This window comes from Ailuropoda melanoleuca, chromosome 8 (assembly GCF_002007445.2).
Source record: "Ailuropoda melanoleuca isolate Jingjing chromosome 8, ASM200744v2, whole genome shotgun sequence".
In the NCBI taxonomy this organism is placed as follows: Eukaryota; Metazoa; Chordata; class Mammalia; order Carnivora; family Ursidae; genus Ailuropoda; species Ailuropoda melanoleuca.
Window position 1 is genome coordinate 74808108 of NC_048225.1, and position 20363 is coordinate 74828470.

The 20363-nt window shown below is 37.0% G+C and overlaps 1 protein-coding gene across 3 annotated transcripts; it reads left to right on the forward strand.

The window, feature by feature from the left end:
- The first annotated feature begins 21 nt into the window (after window positions 1-21).
- On the forward strand, window positions 22-19022 carry GORAB (golgin, RAB6 interacting). 3 transcript variants are annotated; one of them, XM_002918576.4, is made up of 5 exons: window positions 22-187; window positions 5663-6020; window positions 8192-8293; window positions 10510-10650; window positions 17198-19022. In XM_002918576.4, exons 1-5 carry the CDS (start codon window positions 52-54, stop codon window positions 17652-17654), a joined length of 1194 nt encoding a protein of 397 aa, XP_002918622.1. In that variant the 5' UTR covers window positions 22-51; the 3' UTR covers window positions 17655-19022. The 3 variants fall into 3 exon arrangements, with proteins under 3 accessions (XP_002918622.1, XP_019654555.1, XP_034522606.1); XM_019798996.2 differs by lacking the exon at window positions 22-187 and having other exon boundaries at window positions 5891-6024; XM_034666715.1 differs by lacking the exons at window positions 22-187; window positions 5663-6020 and adding an exon at window positions 6034-7376.
- The last annotated feature ends 1341 nt before the right edge of the window (window positions 19023-20363 follow it).

Genomic DNA, 20363 nt, shown 5'->3' on the forward strand with positions numbered 1-20363 from the left:
AGAGTTCGAAGCGCTGATTGGTTGGTCGGCCGCGGCCGGGAAAGAACCCGGATGTGCTTGAGTAGTCGTGTTGGCAGTCGGGGCTCTGAGGTTTGGGCGTTCTGGGGGTGCTGGCAGCCGAGGCGGATGGCGCGGGGTTGGGCGGGCTTCTCTGAGGAGGAGCTGAGGCGACTAAAGCAGGCTAAAGGTAACGGGACGTGCCGGCAGAGGTTTAATCTTTGGGTCTGTTGAGGGGAAGGGGCGGGCCTGCAGCTTTTGAGGGGGAAGGGGGCGGGAAAGAGGGTAATGTTTTGGTTTTGGGGGAAGGAGCTATAATGGGAGGAGGGGATTGAGGGGCTCCAGAGGTGGACGTATTGGTAGCCAGGGCGGGAGGGGCGAGTCCAGGGGACTGGGCTCTTCTTCTAGAGAAGAAAGTTCAGGATTCCGTTTCAGGGATTTGAATTTGATTTTTTCCTGTGAAAGGAATGGGACTTGGGAGAGGAAGTGAGCCTACAGCCTAGATGTCTTCTATGGGAAGATTACTGCATAAATCAATGGCTGGGGAGTTGGGGTCAAAAAGGAGGTAAAAGGAGGAGGAGGGACACAAACCCATTAGCATTGTGATGAATTTATCGAAGTTGACAATGGTTGGGAAGAAGGGAGCACGGAGATCTGAATAAACGCAAAAGGACCATGCTTTTCGTAATACATCTGGAGTCTTGCATTCACTTATGGTTGCCAGATGACTTATGTAATTATAAGTCTTCAGAGTGAGAAAAACCAAGAGTTTTTGAGAGGTTACATGTGAAATTATACCTGTTGGCTTTGTTGTAAGCTAAAATTTTGTGCTTCCCTGGCTGGAACTTGTACTGTTTTGTTTTCTTTTAATGAAGGAATTAATTTTGCTGTTATTTGGTGAGAAACTCTTGGTATATTTGTTTGTGGTTGAAATTTCATGAAAATCTGTATGGTGATCCTGGTCGTGCACACTACATCACTCTGAGTACTGTAATTTATATACTTTGGGAGAAAATTAAATGAACCCTGGTATGCTTTTTGTTAGAGTTTGAGATCAAATTGAATGTTGCACAGGTAAGTCTGTGCATTATTAGCATAGATGTAAAAATAATCTAAGGCTGACAAGTGGAAAAGGAAATAAAGTAGTAACATAGGGCCAGTGTAGATTATATGGATGGAGGAATTTTTGACTGGTCTAGAGGCCGTTAGAAGTTGTATCATAAAAGTTACACTACAGTGTGTAGTTAATTGACTCTGTCTAGCTTGATGTTCTCAAATTCTTTTGCTCTGTGTTTTGAACATCCGTTCACATATTTGAAGGTACAGAGTACAGGTATTCCTGCTTCTGGTCTGACCCAAAGTTAGCTTCTGTATTACACATACTAAGATGAACAGGGCATCATCCTTGCTTTTAAAGAGCTGATAGTCTAGTGAGGGGTCAAACTGAATATAATGGATAACAGATAATTTACAAGAGCTTGCTATATAGCTAGCAGGAACCTGACTGTGCTGGGGGTTGGGTGGAGCTTGGGAAGATTTCACAGAGATTATGTGTTAGCAGAGGTGAGTTTGCCAAGGAAAAGAAGACTTAATATAGACTAAATTATAACAGTAGATTCATTATGTAGAAGTACATTTCTAAATATCTCTGCAATTTGGGATAAAGAGGGGCTGGAAGGACGTTAGCTTCAAGGCCTGTCATCCCATAGTGAGATGTTAGAGCATAGACACCAACCACTGGTCTGTGTCCACCCTATTTAGCATCTTTGTACACTGATAGCCAAACACAGTGATTGGCATATAGATCTAGTTCTGCCCCTCCAATCTTTTTGCCTTGGATTTCTCATTTGTAAAACTAGAAGATTAGGATTTTTAATTTTTAAGGCTCCTTCCAGTTGTTCTCCAACCTTAAAAATATAATTAAGTAATCCATGAAGATGGAGTTGGTTGCCAGCAAAAGTAAGCATGACAGTACTCTAGAGAAACCCATATGCACGTTAGGAAAGATCAAGAATGTTCTTAGCATTCTTTTTTTTTTTAAAGATTTTATTTATTTGAGATAGAGAGGAAGAGAGAGCACACAAGTAGGGGGAGTGGCAAGCAGAGGGAGAAGGAGAGGGAGAAGCAGACTCCCTGCAGAGCAGAATTGATGTGGGGCTCAGTCCCAGGACCCTGGGATCACAACCTGAGCTGAAAGCAGATGCTTAACCCACTGAGCCACCCAGGCACCCCTGTTCTTAGTATTCTTATTTGTAATATTAAAAAGCTGGGAACAAACCAAGTGTTCATTTTAAAAAGTGGATAAATAAATTGTAATAATAACCATCCAGTGGGCTGCTGTATAGCTGTGGGAATATATGAGGTATACCCACATGCATTAACGTGTAAATTTTATAAATGTAATGCAGAAAAAGAGCAAGTTGCAGTGGAACAAGCTGATACCATCTGTAGGAGATCAAAATCATACAAAGCAGGTATATTCTTTTGGGAACATAGTACATCAAAATATAGGATAGTAGAGAGGCAAGGGAATATTATCAGAAAGGAGCAAATACATTGGGAATTTCAAAAGTATTCATAATAATGAAATCAAATTGAGACAAGTTACGCTACAGTAACAAATAGCCCTAATATATCAATTGTTTAAAATAATAAAGATTTATTTTTCACAAGTTCACTCTTTTCCACATGACACATGATTACTTCACATTGTGTTTTGGTGCTGTCATTTAGTTCACCATGGCATGAGGAGAAAAAGATTGAGAATTGAGCATTGGCAACTAAGTGCTTCCATCAGTAAATGATAGGCGTCATTCATACTTATATTTCATTTATCAAAAGCAAGTAATATGATTTGGAGGGTAATAAATACAATTATCTTGTGTGTTCCAAAAGAGAGGATAACATGTCTATCATTAAATAGCAGTTATGTCTATTATAGTCATATTTTATTTGTTAAAATGTTACTATTTTTAATAATCCATACAGGTTGGTTATGTGTCTGTAACACATACATGTATTTGATATATGACTTCTTTCATACTAAAGAACTGGAAATAAAAAAAAGTGCCGCTACAATGCTGTCAATGTCTAAAGAAAATATTCATGAGTTATTTATTCTCGATACTAGCTCTTTGCTGGGTATATTCTTCTCCTCTGAATATCTTCTCCTAGCTTGTAACTTATCTTTTAATTTTTACCTTTTGATAAACAATTTAATTTTAATATGATCAAATTTGTCAACGTTTTTGTGTCTTAAGAATTTAGTACCCTACCATGAAGTGGTAGTACCCTACCATAAGATATTAATCCTTATGTTCAATTAAGAGTTTCTGACAATCATTTTTATTATAAGCTACAACAGTTTCAAAACACTAAATAAATGTGTTTCTAATAAGAATTTTAAAGTGTTGATTTGACATTAAGTCCTTAATCCATTTGGAGAGTGTTTTGTTTATTTTTATAGTGTGTGAGGTATGGATCTGATTTTATCTTTTCCATATAGCAATTTTTTCCTCAAGTCCGTTTATTGAATGATTCCATCTTTTACTGTTGATAGACCATGCTATCTCAGTCAGATACCAGTGCTTCATACATACATGAACCTGTTTCTGTGTTCTTCTATTTTGTCGGGCATTTTGTCTATTCCTGTGCTCTCTGTTCTGTTCCATTGGCCTGTTTGTCTATTCTTTCACTAATACCCATTGTCTTTATTATTGTAGCTTTATAGTGAGACTTAAAGTCAAGTAATGCCAGTCCTCCAGTTTTGTTCTTCAATATTATGTTAGCTATTCTGAGTCTCTTGCCTATCCATATAAACTCGAGAATTATTGTGTCAGTAAGCACAGAGTGTCTTGGCTGGGGTTTTGGTTGGGATTGCAGTGAATCTGTAGATCAAATTGGGATGATCTGACATCTTGGCAGTATTGAATCTTCTATTCATGAATATGGAATATCTCTCCAATTAGTTCTTTGCGTTCATTATCAAAGTTTGTAGTTTTCTTTATAGATATTGTACTTTCTTTCTTAGATTTATGCCTAAGGATTACATTTTTTTTTTAGTGCTAATGCAAATGGTATCATGTTTTTAATTTCACACTCTACTTGTTTGTTGGTGGTACATAGGAAAGCATGTGACTTTTGTATATTAATCTTGCATTCTACAACCTTGCTATAATGGCTTACTAGTTCCAGGAGTTTTTATATCATACGTTGTATTTTTAAGTGGCCTGATTTGTGTATTGTTTGGTTTATTATTTGTTACTTGTTTATTGTAGCATTTTTAATCTCATACACAGCTTCTGTGAAAATACAAAATAGAATGGAAGCTGCAGTACTGGTTTTCACAGGGACTATTAATTCAGCTAAGTGAGTGTAACTGGGAAGTGAACAGGCTCAATGGCATTTTCTGGTGGTGTGCATTAAGATCAGTGGTTAGAATAAGTTCCTGTCCTAAAATAGAGGAGGCTACTTTGTGTTTCTGGCAAAAGTCAACAATAATAACATTTTACCTTCAGTGGCACATGTATCTTTTAAAAATATTTTCTTTACCTATCTCTTTTAATCCTTACACCAACTCCACGAATTAAGTGGAGCAGGTAAATTTTCAACCCCTTTGACAAATGAAGTAACTGAGGTATGGGACAATTAATTGACTTGCCTAAGATTATTGAGCTGGACAAAAGTAGTACCAGAACTGTGACTCCAGAGCCTTTAATTCTCCTATGGGAGATTTAAATACTAGGCTTGTGTTGCTTCAGAAGTCAACATGCAGAATTTTAAAAGCCCTATTTGAATTCGTTTACAAGGACTTACCACAATTTCATTTCCCAGGTATTTTGTAAACAATACCATTTACAGATCTTATTAAATATAGTGTGAATGTGAGTAAATTCTCTAGTTTCTGTCTTACAAGGGTAACACTGGCATGGACAACCCAAAAAGTATAATAGGGGTATTATTCATTTTACAGTGCTTTTTAAAAAAATTTCTCCCAGTTGTTTTATCTTCCTCTATAGGTTTGCTTAGGCTGCTATTAAAATTAGCTTACATATTTCGATTAATGGCTAACTGACTTTGGGGAACACAGCCTTGCACTGCTCTGGAAGATGAAAGCTAACAATTGAGGGTTAACTAGCATTCTTGGAAATAGATTTCATTCAGTTACACTTTATGTATAACATCTACCTGTGTATAAAATTGGCCTAAGATCTGCTGTTATTCAAGAAAGGCGCAGCCCATCTGTAAATGTGAGCACCATTTTATTTCAGGAGAGCAGATAGAATCATAAAGCAAATTTAAGACCTATCCAGAATTCATTTGTCTACTTTGTTTGATCAAAGTAGTTGATTCTTGAGGCAATTCTGACTTCAAGTTGAAAAAGAAACCTTGCTTTTTATTCTGAGGCCTAACTCAACAGACAAATGGACTTCTTTTAAGGTAAATTTTGAGTTGGGACAGTTTTTGTTAAATATTAACAGTATGATTGGAGAAAAACGCTACAGGAAGATGGGTGTTTTCTGCTGGGCTGTCATGGTAGAGAAGAGAGGAGAAACCCTGTAGAATTATCATCAAAGTTTAATGTTAAGCTTTATTTTCTTAGAGAAATTCTAATTATTTGCTGCTCACACAAGGGAATTTTTCTCCATTCTCTTTCTTCACACAGATCCATTTGAACCACAGCGGCGTCTTCCTGTGAAGAAAAGTCGACAACAACTTCAGCGAGAAAAAGCCCTTCAAGAGCAAAGCCAAAAACTTGGACTTCAAGATGGATCACCCTCAGTACCTCCAGAGCAGCTGCTTTCTGCACCAAAATCAAGCTTTAATAGTCCAAAACCACATTCTTCTCTCCCTGTTCCTCCTAGTCCTCTTACACTCACCTCTCCTGTTGGTGATGGAAAACCACAGGGTATTGAAAGGCAACCAGGGGAACTGGGACTCGAGAATGCCCATGATAGTCACAAAAACGTCGAGGTTCTGCCCCCAAAGCCAGATTGCAAAATGGAAAAAAAGAAAGTGGAATTGTTAGTAAGTCTATATATCCATGAGACTTTTTTCCATTTTACTTTTTTCTCCATTAGACTTTGAAGAAATAATGGTTTTAACATTTTCTCTTTTATATTCTATCCTAGAAGTGTAATGGATAACCTGTTAAGGAGTAGCTACCCCCTAAATGTATTGTAAGCCAGTCAGTGTTGGGCTTGTTGGACATGTTACGTTGCTTAGTCTTTGCAGCAGCTTGTAGTACCTGTTCATGATTTCACTCTATAGATGAGATATCTTGGACTCAGGAAAGATAACTTTATTCCCAGAGCAAATACATAGCTAATAAGTAGCAGAGTTGGGGTTCACATACAGGTCTTTCTGGATCCAAAGTCTCTGCCCTTTACCCTCACGAAAATTAGTTTTTATGTGTAGTACTCACTTCACCCCATATTGAACCCCTTCTTCACCTTCCAGACTACATCTCCATTGGCCCAGAAAAGGGTTTTTGTGAGGAGATATGAAGGATGGTCAAAGGAAAGTTGAAAGTGAGGAAATTGAGAGGTCTAATAAAACAATTCAGCTCCATCATTAGATTTCTTTTTATTCTTTCTTTAATGTGCTTATATTAGAAACTACCTCCAGAATTTAGTTTAGAAACATTCTTATGGAAATTGCCATTCTATCATTTGTGAATTCTCAGAATATTTGTCCTATAGCTTATATTTTAATATCCACTCATGTTTGTTTCCTCCTGATTTATCAGGATGGCATTTGTTTCTGTTTTCCATTTTCTGAGTCTGTCACAGTATTTTAGGATTTCTCTGATCCAGATTCTGTGCGATGAGTTCATAACCAAGAAATCAAAGAGATAAAAAGTCACATGAATTATGAGAACAACATGGAACAAGTGCATATATTTAAATGTCTTTAAATGTACTTTACCAGCACAGACCTGAGACAAGTAGAGGAGGGTGGGTTTAAATTGAGCTGGACAATTCAGATTGAATGTTGTTAGAAAGATAATTTTTATTTTAGGTACTTGGGAAGATTTTCATAAAAGACAGGCAATCTCAGGAACTGTCATTGAAAAGGAGGAATCCTGAGCCTATAAGAAGGGAAAAGGAAAGTTCTATCCTACAGAATGCTCAGAGATAGCATCTCACTTCTCTGGAAGAGGCAAAAGCGAGGCCAGAGAATAGTAGAGAATGAGGGAAGCGAAGAAGGATGTGGAAGCTGAGGGTTCCTGTCTGTCGAGCTCCCCGATGCAGTCATGTATCACCAAGGCCTCTGAGGGACAGATGCCCTGATCAAAACAATGGCTAGAGAAAATGCAGGTGTCAGCATTGCTGCGCATTCTGGGGAGGGCGCTGGCTGAGCTGGAACTTCAGCGCCGGGTGAGAAGATACGCACGATAGTGAAAATGAAAGCAGACCAGTGCCAGCATCAGGGTGGAGGCTGTGGGAATGGGAAGAAAATGATAAATTTGGGAGTGGTTACAGGTCTGGAACTAGAGAATTTTGATAACGATGGCCATAAGAAATGACAATAAAAGGAATAAATAGCTTTGTTGTGACCTTGTTTGAGTTGACATCAAGTTGTTGAATTTATGGGAAATTTTAATCTATGTCTTTCAGAATTGAACAGGTGGAAGGCTGTTTTCACATCTTTGAAGTTTCTCGGTAGCCCAGCACTTTGTGGGGCTCTGTTTAAATGTTTGAGAGCTGGAAAGAAGTGAGCAAATTGAAAAAAAAAAAAAAAAAAAAGAATGAAATTAACATTGGTTGTTGTCCTGAGGGTGTTAGATGGTAGAGACTTTCATTACAGAAAACTCTAAAAGATAGAAGATGACATTAGTTACATATCAATTTATTTTGCTCTCCATTTTGCATATAATACATAATTAACTTATACAACTTTCTTTGTTCTTCTAAGAAATGCCATAGTACTCTGGCTTCCAGTTTGTGGCTTCCTAGATTATATATATATAATGGATTTCAAAGGGCCAGTTTATATAAGCCTTCTTTACTTCGAATCATAATCTTTGTTCCTATTAGAACAAAATAATGAGCTGTAGATGGGTTTCTTTTAAGAGGGTTTTTGAAAGAAAATATAATCTGGTTGATTAAATTTTATACATAGGGGACTGAGACTGGTAAGGTGTAGGATGGGGTTTCAGAAGCTCATTTTTATACTTTTTTTTGTTCCTTAGGCAAGAAAAATCTCGTTGGGAAGTCCTCCAGCAAGAACAACGGCTAATGGAAGAGAAAAATAAACGTAAGAAAGCTCTTTTGGCTAAAGCTATTGCTGAAAGGTGAGGCACCTGAACTAGGAGGGTTGTTTGTAACCTGTGATCAGTTCTGTCATGTTTTATATTTGTTTTCCCTTGTCTCTTAATAAATTGACATTTTCTATACAACATTCCTTTTTAATTTTTTTTGTAAAGTAGGTTACATGCCCATTGTGGGGCTTGAACTCACAACCCCGAGATCAAGAGTCACATACTCTTCTGACTGAGCCAGCCAGGCACCCCTCTACAGCGTTACTTTTAAAGCTAACTAAACAAATTATGCCTTATAAATGATACTGAAATTCCAGTGTTTGTTTATTAAGGAGGACTTTGTAAGCCTAAATTGTACTGAATTTGTGAATACAGGTGCAGTTAAAACTTCAGAATCAGCCTCGGTGTTTTCAATTTTAACCATCTGCACATTCTAAGGAAGCGGTGAATAACCATTAGTATAAGTGCATTAGCAACAAATGCGGGTTTTTAATTTTGATGTGGGGTGGCTTTAATCATGTGACATGTAGAAGAGTAAGATTATTTATCAACTTCCACCCCAGAAATCTTAATTGTGTGTTGCATGGACATTTCTCTTGAATAATGTACCTGCTCCCATTGATACATGATAAAACCTTTCATCAGTGACTCAAGGTCACCATTGTGAGCGCTCTGCTGTATTATGTGCACTTTGATTTTTCTGTCACCTCCCAGTGTCAGTTTGTCGGCAATCACTTTCCTTTACTACATTGTGCTGGCCTCCAACAGCAACATGCCTGTTCGAGCCACTTTCCACCCACCCACTCTTTCTGCCCTTCTAGTTTGTAATTTCCAGTGTGCTGTGGACTTAGGAAACCGAGCTTAGTCAATGAAGCAATGATTGAGAATAGTGAGAATGAAATGCAAGCGAGTATTCTTGGCATTTTCTTTTCAGATCTCCAGAAAAGCCTGGCAAAACTATTGGTTATTAAAGCTGGCGTATGTGTCAGGGGAGGGGAAGGGACGGGGCTAGAGAGAAAGGCAGGTAGGTATATAAGAGTCATTCAGAATTTTATTTGTCAGGGATATATGTATTTGAAAATGATGATTTTTTTTTTCTCCAGCTAGTCCACCTTGATCTTTCATGAAACATACGAAATATGCAACTTACTGAACTTACGTTTCAAGAAAAAAAACAATGGGATTATTATAAGTGAAAAGTGATTTTGGAAATCACTTCAGTAGTCTTCAGTTTGGAAGTGGTTGGGGAGGCCGTTCACTGGGGATTTTACAAAAAGATTTATAGGCTCAGCGCTTGTTCTTTACATGCATTTGATTGAAGACAAAGTATTGATACAAGCAGGAATGTAAGGAAATATAACCTGGTTAGATTATTAATAAATGCGCCAGTGAAGTACTTGAAGTCAAAGAATCATACTGTTAACTTTTGTAGGCAGAAAACAAGGGAAAATACGTAACAGAGTAGAAATCAGGAGAATGTAAGTTGCAATATAGTGGTTTCCTGGGGGAGTTTTATTCTGTGAGAAAGGGTATGAAATTTTGAAATAAGTGAAATCAGATTGAAGGTTGGCTTTTGTGTTTGTTTATTCTGTTTCTTCAGTGTTTGGGGGTGGTGAGGGGACTGAGGTTGGATGTGCTTTTAAACAAAGGGAAAAAAAGAATATTTGGTTTTGAGCCCCAGAAGGAATTTTGAGGACCTGTAGTATTGCCTAAAAAACAAGAATCAAAGTAATAAAAGTTCGGAGGAAATGAGTCCTAAAAGGGTTAAAACCAAATAGACATATAAAGAAATGGTGTTTAAAAAAACAAAAAGAAATGGTGTTTAATGGAGGCATCAGTTCTTTTGTCCACTAAGTATCAGACAAATGAAAATGGGCTTAACAAGAATTTAAGGCTAGAAATTGAGAAAGCTTTTGTTGGATGTAAAAGAGAATACAGATATATCCTTCCAGTGCTTATTCTCGTTCTCACAGAATGAATATAGGCCTGTAAGTGAACTATTAGTTTTTTTTTAATCTTACTTTTTCCTTTGTGTATTGGAATAATAAGGGAAAGCAGCACAAATGCAGTCTTAAGAGATACACCAAAATGCAGCCAGGATTTGTTTTATTTCAATTTGTACTGTTTTTTTCGAATTTTTGAATTATACATCAAATCATATTGTATACACAGTAAGTTGCTTTTTTCACTTATATTGTGTATAGATATGTGATTTTAAAATGTTTTTATTTTTCTACTCATTTTTCTAGATCTAAAAGAACTCAAGCAGAGACCTTGAAACTAAAGCGGATTCAAAAGGAGTTACAGGCTCTGGATGACATGGTGTCAGCTGACATTGGAATCCTCAGAAACCGGATTGATCAGGCCAGCCTCGAGTATTCATATGCTCGGTGAGTTGAGAGAACACTGAACCAGGAGTCAGAGTAAGTTAATGTTTATTGCTATTTGGGCCAGGAGCTTTCAGGTATGTTGTCATTGAAGCCTCATAACAATACCATTAGGTACTCTATTTATCTGTATTTTGTACTCAGTCAAGCGTCTCTTCTTGAAGTCTTCTTAACTTTGCCCCACCCTTGTTTATATTCCTGTTAGAGCTTTTTTTGCATTATGTATTTACATTTTAGTCTTTCTTGCCAGACCATCAGCTGTGTAACGTTTGGACTCTTAATTGTCTAAATGGCTTGTCCCCACATTCTGTTACTCTAACACCAAGTCTGTATGGTCCTTAGAGATTAGCCTAGTTCTCATTTCAGTTTTCATCAAAGAAAGAAGATCTGGTTTATTTTTTTAAAAAGCCTGTGAGTATTTTAAAGAAAATACCACTCTGTCTCGAAAGCTTGAAATTTTTCCTTTTTTTTTTTTTTCTTTTCGATTGTATTCTGTATATAATAGTTTGCTATCATGTATTTCCTTGGTTTCAACCATTGGCTTTTTTTTAGTGAAAAATTCATCATGGAGTATTTTTAAAATGAACTAGCACATGTAAAGAATTACATGAACTTTGCAAGCAGATAAAAGGGCAAAAAATTAGGTCCAATTTCAGGGTTTTCAGTCCTTTCAGCGTTGCTTTAATCATCCTGGTTTGTCTTTTTTCACAAGGGAATGCCGTGTTAATGACTGAGTTTTGCATTTCTCTGTAACACTAGAAATCAATCAGAATGCCTCATTAGTCCAGGGTAAACCACAGCATCAGAATGTTTATATAACAATTTAATAAAGCGGAAATGCTTGATTGTGGTTTTTAATTCACTGTTTATTAAGAAAGAGGTTTGTGGTGTCCTTGTGATTTTTGTAATTGTTGTTTGACCATATGCTATTAGACTTAATGGGTTGCCTTTATTAATTAACTGCTTAAATTAATGCCATCAGTAGCTGATAACTGGAGGTTCCAGATTCCTATTAATCAGTTCATTAAGGAGATAACCAAGATTTTATTAAGTTAAAACTAATCCTAGATTTTTAGCATATTTTATTCTCTGTAACTTACATTCGCCAGAGAAACATTCTTATGCCTTTGTAGCCCTTTATATGAATAATTCAGATTATTATGGATATCTCAACAGAAAATCATCTCATTATGTTTTAATTCTGTCCTAGAGGAGGCTGGAGAAAGATGTGTTTGTATGTTGAAAGTAATGTTGTGATGAGCACTGGGTGTTATATGCAACTAATGAATTATTGAACACTACATCAAAAACTAACGATATACTATACGGTGGCTAACTGAACATTAAAAAAAAAAGTCATAGTTTTAGTCTTCAGAGAATCACAAAGAAGGTGGGATTACTGTTTAAAGAAGAAAATATCCCATAATATATAAATGTGTTTAATGAAGTTTTAGTAAATTTTTACATAGTAAAAAAATTTTACATAAAATTGTACATCTTTTAACAAACTAAAGATGGCAGTTTCTCTTGGTACTGGTATAGACATAGTTGTAATATCCATATTGTATGCGTGAGGCTATTTTTTAAAATCTAAGCTCTTGCGATAAATCAAAGAGAAGCCATAGATAATTGTGACTGCAGCCAGCATTGTGTCTTGTTTATGCATAAGGTTAAGACAACATTCCCTACATTTACATCTGTGGTTATTGAGAAATGAGATATTGGTGATACAATATGGTGGTTTAGATTTCTACTGGTAGTTAATCCCCAGGGCAGCCAGTTTCTAATGGAGAGTTCCTTGATTTTTTTTTTTAAATAAAAATAATACTGTAGTTTTATAGTACAGTGCAGTGTCCACAAAAGGTTCTTAGATAATGAATAGGCCAGAATTTGCTTTTAAATTGGCTTCTGTAGAGCACTGTTAGAGTAGACCCCTTTAAGGAGACCAGCACTTTGAGTGAACCAAATTGAGTTATTGCTGCTGTTCGCATCTATGACTACCAGGCTGCCGTATACTGCATAGACCAGCTTGTGGAACACAGTGGCTGTGTGTAGAACAGTTCTTTGACCCTTCATGGACCAGGAAAAACTATAATCCCTGTTTGCCATCTATGTTTAATAGACACTCCCATTAACATGTATGCATACACGTGCATACACGTTAACATATGTAAATAAATGTTTTATGTGTAATTTACAGAAGTAAAAATAATAGGGATTATTAACTTTATTAAAAATTTTAATAAGAATGTAAGCAGAGCAGACTTCTTTGTGTCAAGTAACATTTGACTCCCAACCTTATAAAAAGCTGGAAGAATGCAGTTACATCCTTTCACAACACAAGACGATCCAAGTACTTGTAAAATACTGTGTGATCTAGTTCTTTCTGTTGGAATTATTAACTCTGTGAGAATAACATTCCCTTTTTATCCTTAGAAATATGTTTTTCATTCATTGACTCTGAGTTTAAGAAAGTTCATCTAGGATGTGTTTTTCTGAAGTCTCATACTCTTGAGATTTCACATATGTGATTGGTTTCACCATCTAGAACCTAGGCTGTTTCAGCCTTTGTATTAGGTTCCTAGGGCTGCCATAACAAGTTACCACAAATTGGGTGGTTTAAAACAACCGAAATTTATTCTCTTACATTTCTGGAAGCCAGAAGTTTGAAATCAAGGTGTTGGCAGGGTCACTCTTCTTTCAGAGACTCTAGGGCAGAATCCATTCCTTGCCTCTTCCAGTTTCTGGTGGCTGTAGGCACTCCTTAGTTTGTGGCTGCACCATTCAGTTCTGTGCCTCTGTGGTCACATTGCTTCCTCCTCTTTCACAAAACTTCCTCTGCCTCTTTCTTAAAAGGTTACATGCAGTTGTATTTAGGGTCCAGCTGGATAATTGAGAATAAACTCCTTTCAAAATCTTTAACTTAATCACATCTTTTGCCATATAAGGTTATACTCACATATTCTGGGGATCAGGAAGTGAACATCTATGGGTAGTCATGTTTTTAGCCTACCACAGCATTTGTCTTTTGATGTGTCTAATAGTTGCAAAATGTCTTCATCTGTCAGCTTTCTCTGCTTTGTCACTGTGGGCAGAAAATGAAAAGTACTAATTCTGAACGTGTTCAGTGAAAGCTGATAACAGATTACAGATATGGTGTTTCTAGTCTTTTTTTAAATATCTTTTTGAAAGATGATGTAATACTTTGAACAACACAATAAGGAAACTAAACGATGATTTATTTCACTGTGGCGTCAGCCTTTAGGCTATTCCATCATTCTCTGTTTTCTTATTAATTTTTTTCTGCATAAATGGAATAATTGATGAGTAATAAGGAAATAATTCCCAGGGTGATAAAATGGCAAACTGTTTCAAGATAAAGGAACAATGTATCCTGTCTCAACAATCCTGTAATGTATCTCAGATACATAAAAGGATCCAATGGACCCATATAGTAATTGCAAAATGTAGTTTTATACTGTCCTTCCTTAGAATAAAAGCTTTGATATGTCGATCCTTACAAATAGCTAGAACTGCTCAGAAAAGGAGCCAGAAAACTAAAAGTGGACCAGTGGAACCTAACAGCATGCCAAGGGTTAATGATTAGTTCTTAAAAAATTTCAGGATACCAAACCAAGAGACAGTTTTAGAGTCCTTTAAATAACATTCATTAAATCACTCGATGTCCCTTTAAAATAACAAAACAATTCTGTAATTACATTTCCAGTTCAATTTATCTTACTGTGTTATATATAATGCTCTTACTATTCTCTTCCAAAGCATGTCATCATATTCTGATTTGGTATTATCCACCTGACCCTCCAGCTCATGGTCCAGTTTGTGAAATTAATCAATATTTCAAGCATAAGTCACTCTTTGCAAGAATATATATGCATGTTTCTAGCCAGAAGAACTTTAAATAAATAAACAAAATGCAAAATCTTCATTGATTTATCCAGGGTGAAAGATCAGTGGAAACCTAGGGACCTATTTGCAAATTTAATTTCAATTCAGCATTCATGAGCCCAGTCAGTAAATCTTTACTAACTGACTCTGGCTGGCTGAGGGAGACCCCAGACCACAGAAAGGAGGTTTGAGTTGGGGGAAGGGGCAAGATATTCATATACCTGTAGGGAATATTGTCAGAGCTCTTAAGCTTGATGCAAGAACATTCATAAACAGAATATGTTACCAAGTATGGAAATAAGGGATTCACATGTCAACAAAGCTCCTTTCGAACAATTCTTTTAACATAGAGAGTAATCGAAAAACAGCTGGTTTTCTCATTCTTCTATTTACTAGATGACAGTTAAATTAAAAACGGTAAATGAACATTATGTAAACAACTGTTTTTAAGTATAAACATTGAGTCTTTAACTTTGCATAATTTTAGTTTTAGATACAGTACGTGTTTAGTGATATACTAGCAAAGCTTTTTGATTCTGGTGCTCTGAAGGAGAAGTTCTGTTCCTTGAGTGCCTCCCAGGCACTCGGTGAGACACTTGCCCTGTTTATACTGTTTAATCCTTAACATTCCTGTGAAGTAATAGTATCATCACCATTTTACAAATAAACCAAAACTCAGATGAAGATACTACCAAGGGTCACTATACTGGAATTTTCAGACATTGCACGTATATTCTCCAGCCTCTTCCTTAAGAACCTAGCTGTGTTTTGTACTCATGGTGCTGACGGTGGGGCACATCTGATTAGAACAGAGATGGACTACCAACTCCAGAACATTTAATCCAAAGGCTAAGTAGGGGTTGATGGCATGGCTGGACACTAAGAGCTCTGTTCAAACTGATATGAGCCAAGCTGAGCCAACCCGGGTCCTCCCCCTGCAATTGGAACACTCAGAAATTGAGCGAAGTGATCTTGATGTAGAGCCACAGCTGGTGGCCATATTGGGCTGTGAGTGTGATTGGAAAGCCAAAAGGAGAGAAACTGTGGTTTCTAAGCATTAAAGAGAGCAGCTTTTGATTCTGATGACATGCCTGTGAGATTGCCTCTTGTATCCTACAATAAAACCCACTTTTCACCTGAGCTAGTTTGACTGGGTATCTGTTCTTTACATCCAAAAAAGGCCTTGACCAAAACAGGTACATACACGGTAAATGGCTAAGGCAGGTTTTGAACCATGGGTTTTCTAAAATCAAAGCCATTCATTTTTTCACTATATTCTTTTTCAATACAGAGAATCTTACATTAGGAGATGTAACTGTTTCTGTTTTGCTGTAACTGTAGTACCAGAAATTATTTACTACATTGAGTTAATGTAGGCAGTCATAACAGGTAAAGCACAATGGCTTTCACAACTGTTAGTGGTTATTAAACTGAATAATTAGTTGATAAATGTGGGCCAGTCTCTTTTCCTGGCCAAAAATAAAAGAAAAAAAGGAGCGAATTATATGGGAAAGGCAAAAGACAATAAACCGGCATACGATCACTTTTCTTTCTGCGTCAACCTAATACAAAAGAAAAAAAGAGAGATCACAGGGTGACTTCCCCAGTAGAATTACCTTACTTCTGAGATTGGCGTTGCCTGCTTTTGCAGTTTATATGTATATGTAAATAGATAAAATGCCGTAGTCAAAGTCTAACAGTAGTCTGTTGTTGCAGAATAGAGAGAAAACTACTTAACCCAGGGATTCTCCTGCCCCTGAGGGTTAACTCAGGAAGTCTCCTGCCCCTGACGAGACATTTGGTAACATCTGGAGACCTTTTTGGTAATTAAAAGTATTGGGTGCTACCAGCGGGAGTGGGAGAAAGCCAGTGATGCTGTTGCACGTGCTACAATGTACAGGACAGCTCCCCAAAACAGAGAATGATACGGTCCAAGTTGTCAATAACCAAGATTGAGAAACCCTTCCTAAACCTGTGCTGAAGTGTTTCTGTTCTACTTGATGCTTGCTTCTTGCCTCACCTAGTATTTACATTCACCTTGCAACTACTGTCCATATCGTTCTCCACCAAAATTCTTCCTTTTCTACTCCGTTAATCAAGAGATGCAGATTTTCTACTTTTTCCTTCTGTTACTGTTTTACTTCTCATACATTTTGACCAGTTGTGTGCTGGAGCTAGGTTGCACTGGTTCATGAGAGCAGATTTTGTGTATCTCTTTCCAATTCCGCAGTCAGTGATGTCACATTAACAGCCTGAAATTGGCCGCGGTGGTGGTAGTATTTCTAATACAGAAATTGACAAACTGCAAATCAGGGCTCTCCCTGACCAGAGCTAGCTCACCACTGGATTAACCTCTCAGCCTGCTTACATTCAAGCCCAGCTTCGGGAAGAGGAAATGAATGCAGAAGAATGTCCTTATATTAGGAGCGTCCAAATGTGGATGTTGTAAAAGTTTCAGCAGCAACAGCCTGTTTTGTCTGACATGTAGGACAAGTGTGGATAAAATATTAGTATCCATATCTTCATTATGCTTCTTTTTTTTTCCCCCCCCAATTCTGGAGTTTAATTATTGTTTCTAGGCCCTCCTTTGAATATCTTCTTAAGCGGAAAACCAATGGACCAATCTTTGTACATGTCCCTACAGGAAGCGCTTTGACAGGGCTGAAGCGGAGTATGTTACAGCAAAGCTAGAGCTGCAGCGCAAGACGGAAATTAAAGAGCAGCTCACCGAACACCTCTGTACGATCATACAGCAAAACGAGCTCCGCAAGGCCAAGAAGTTGGAAGAGCTGATGCAACAACTGGATGTACAAGCTGACGAGGAGACTTTGGAGCTTGAGGTGGAGGTGGAGAGATTGCTGCGCGAACAGGAAGCCGAAGCAGGGAAACAGCTGGTTCATTTGCAGAGGCCATTTCAGCCTTCTGGGGAGAGTGGGACATTAGGATTTGCTGACGAGAACAAAAATCATCAAGAACACGCTGCTTCCCTAAAGGTAGATGAACAGTGTGAAAATCCCAGCAGCTTTCCCCTTCAAAATCCAGACAAAAATCACGAAGTTAAAACTCCTGTAAAGGCATTTTCAGCTGCTCTGACCACATGAAGTGCCAGTGTTTCTTCCCTTCAGCTAGTGCGGGATTCAGTAAAGTACACAGTCGTCGTAGGTTCCTCTGTGAGCTCGGATAAGCGCGTCTTTAAAACGGTGTTAATTTTTGAATCCCTGGTTAGTTTTAGTATAACATGTTTGACATTCTAAACCCTCAAATTACGATAATTTTACATATAAGCACACAGTTCACCTTGATCCAGGGCCAGTTCCCTTGGTGTACCCTGATGACCGGGTGAAAACAAACAACCTAAAAAGACGGAAGAAAAACTACACGGTTAAGAGTGTTGTTGGACCAGGTAAATATAGAAAAGTAAAATGGAAAATAATATTCGACACCTCATCAAACTCATTTGACTTCTCCTGGGAGAGAGGTTGATGATAAGAGTCCTATTTTATGTAGTCGGTGAAGAGGCACCAAAATTAACATGTGAAAAAGAGGCAGAAGGAGAAAAAAATCACAAAAGTAGCATGTTGAATTGTCTGTTGGATCTTACTAGAGCTGCAAAACATAGCTTGGGATTTGCAGTTTACGAAAGACAGATAGCTTAAGTAATGTTATTTTGTCTTCAATTTGCCTTTTACATGGCTTTAATTCACAACCTGAGTTTTGATTAGTTGATACACACACAAGTATACCTTAACTAATACATGTAATTTTACTATTAATTTATTGTTTTTTCTTTAATCAGCACATTGATTAAATTTAGACAACGAAAACATTTCTACAATGAGGGTGAAAATAAAACAAAAAGCCTATCAAAACAATTCATATGCTTTTTTATGAAGTTATTTGTAAATATGTGTTTCTGTTCTACTTGATGCTTGTCATAAAGTATTAATTATCCTGTCAGAAAGCAATGTTAAAATGGTGATTTTCTTAGTATTTTAATAGTTTGTTAATTACTGTCATTAATATTTGACCACCACATTGTGCTATATGTGAATGTGTAAATAAATACTGTTGGTTTGTCACAGAATCTATGAATTTCACACTAAATTGTGATCTATTTATCAGAAATTCCAAAAAGTACAAATACTACATTTTAAGTCTGGAAAAAAGAACGATCATAAAAGAGAATGAGGACAAATGTAATATTGTATTTATAATAATGCTGAAAAAGTTGGGGACATCCTATCTTTAAATGAGTTTGAGGGTATTCTAGCAGTGTGGATGAGCTGTGTGTTTTTATATTATGTAATTTGAGTTAAAATTATAGCTTTCCATTCTGACTTATCTAAACAGAGGCATTTATAGAGGTAGTTGTGTTTTTATTTATGAATGATATTTGTAAAAACCGAAAGCATCATTGTCCAATACACTCTTATTTTTCTAAGGAATAAACAAGTCTGATACATCTATAATATGGTCTTTTGTTTATTCTTAAAAAGTCTCAGACACTTTATTATGTGTTTTACACATGGTGTGGCAGTCATGTGCCCGTATCTCCATGTGGTTGATGCAGTCATCTGCTTTTGTATGAGCCTGTTAAGGGAATTTCATCAGTGAATGCGGTTCTGTAAGATCGGCTACATACAGGGAGCTACAATCTGATTCTCAGTCGAAGTACTTACAAGGTATACGGAGAAAGGAGAACCATGAAATCAGTGAACTGGAAGGGACTTCAGAGATCATCTGATTTTATCATCTTACTTTACAGAAGAGGAGTTTGAGAGCTAGAGATTTCACTTATGGCATGTTGATCAACTGGTTTTTTAAACTTCAAGTGGTAGTAACGTCGCAGTTCTAAAACTCTTGGTGTATCTCTTACATGTATTCGACCGTAAAGTTCACTGCATCCCTCCACTTGAAAATTTTGTTTTATAACCCATCTAGGGATTGTGTTTGTGCTTGTGAAATGCTCTCAAATATGTCTATAAAAGGTCCACTGATACCATTATTTTGAAAAACTTGCTTTGCTTGGCTTTCCCAGGGTGGTATCTGAGTGCTCAGGTGATGATATAAGTGACAAAGTTATATTGCATCAGTTTTGTACAAGGCAGCTGTATTCCATGTGTGGGAGGAATAAGAGCAAATGAAGAAGTGGGGGCTCATTGGTATGAGGACCATATGCACTGGCTTTGCCAGGATAGCCTTGATATCTTAAAATCATAAAACACATTCAAAAGACTTTTGATATATGGATTCACAAATCCACAAATAATTGTTACTTTCTGTGAAGGAACTTATTGGTTCAAAGTTACTGCCCTGAGTTTATTGGAGCCAGAGCTATCTAACCCTCTCTGTTGTTAAACTCCTCTTCTCTTGGTTTTACTTCTCAAATAGTTGGAGCATAAGGTTATCAGGGCTCTTGATAATGTGATGTGTAATTTAGGAGTTAACTACTTTGTGTTCTCTCACTTGTTCTGTTTGAAAGATAACCAGTGGTAATAATTTTGACTCATTGTCTTAAAAAAAATCATACTCTAAAGGGTAAACTTGAATTCCCGAATTTAAGAGTTCTTATACCTTCATTCCTGCTACTTTCTTTAAGTAGAATCATTTTTATAGGTTTCAGAGAATTTCATAAAGCACAGTTCTCATTGCATTTAAAATACAGTGAGAGTTTTTCACGCTTTTCACCTCTGCATAATTCTACTGAATTACAGCACTTGCGGGTGGTAAATCTTTGTAACTCACTGAGAGCACAGCTGGTTTCCAAGTCAGATGATAGAAATCTCTGATTGGAATTTCTAGAACATATT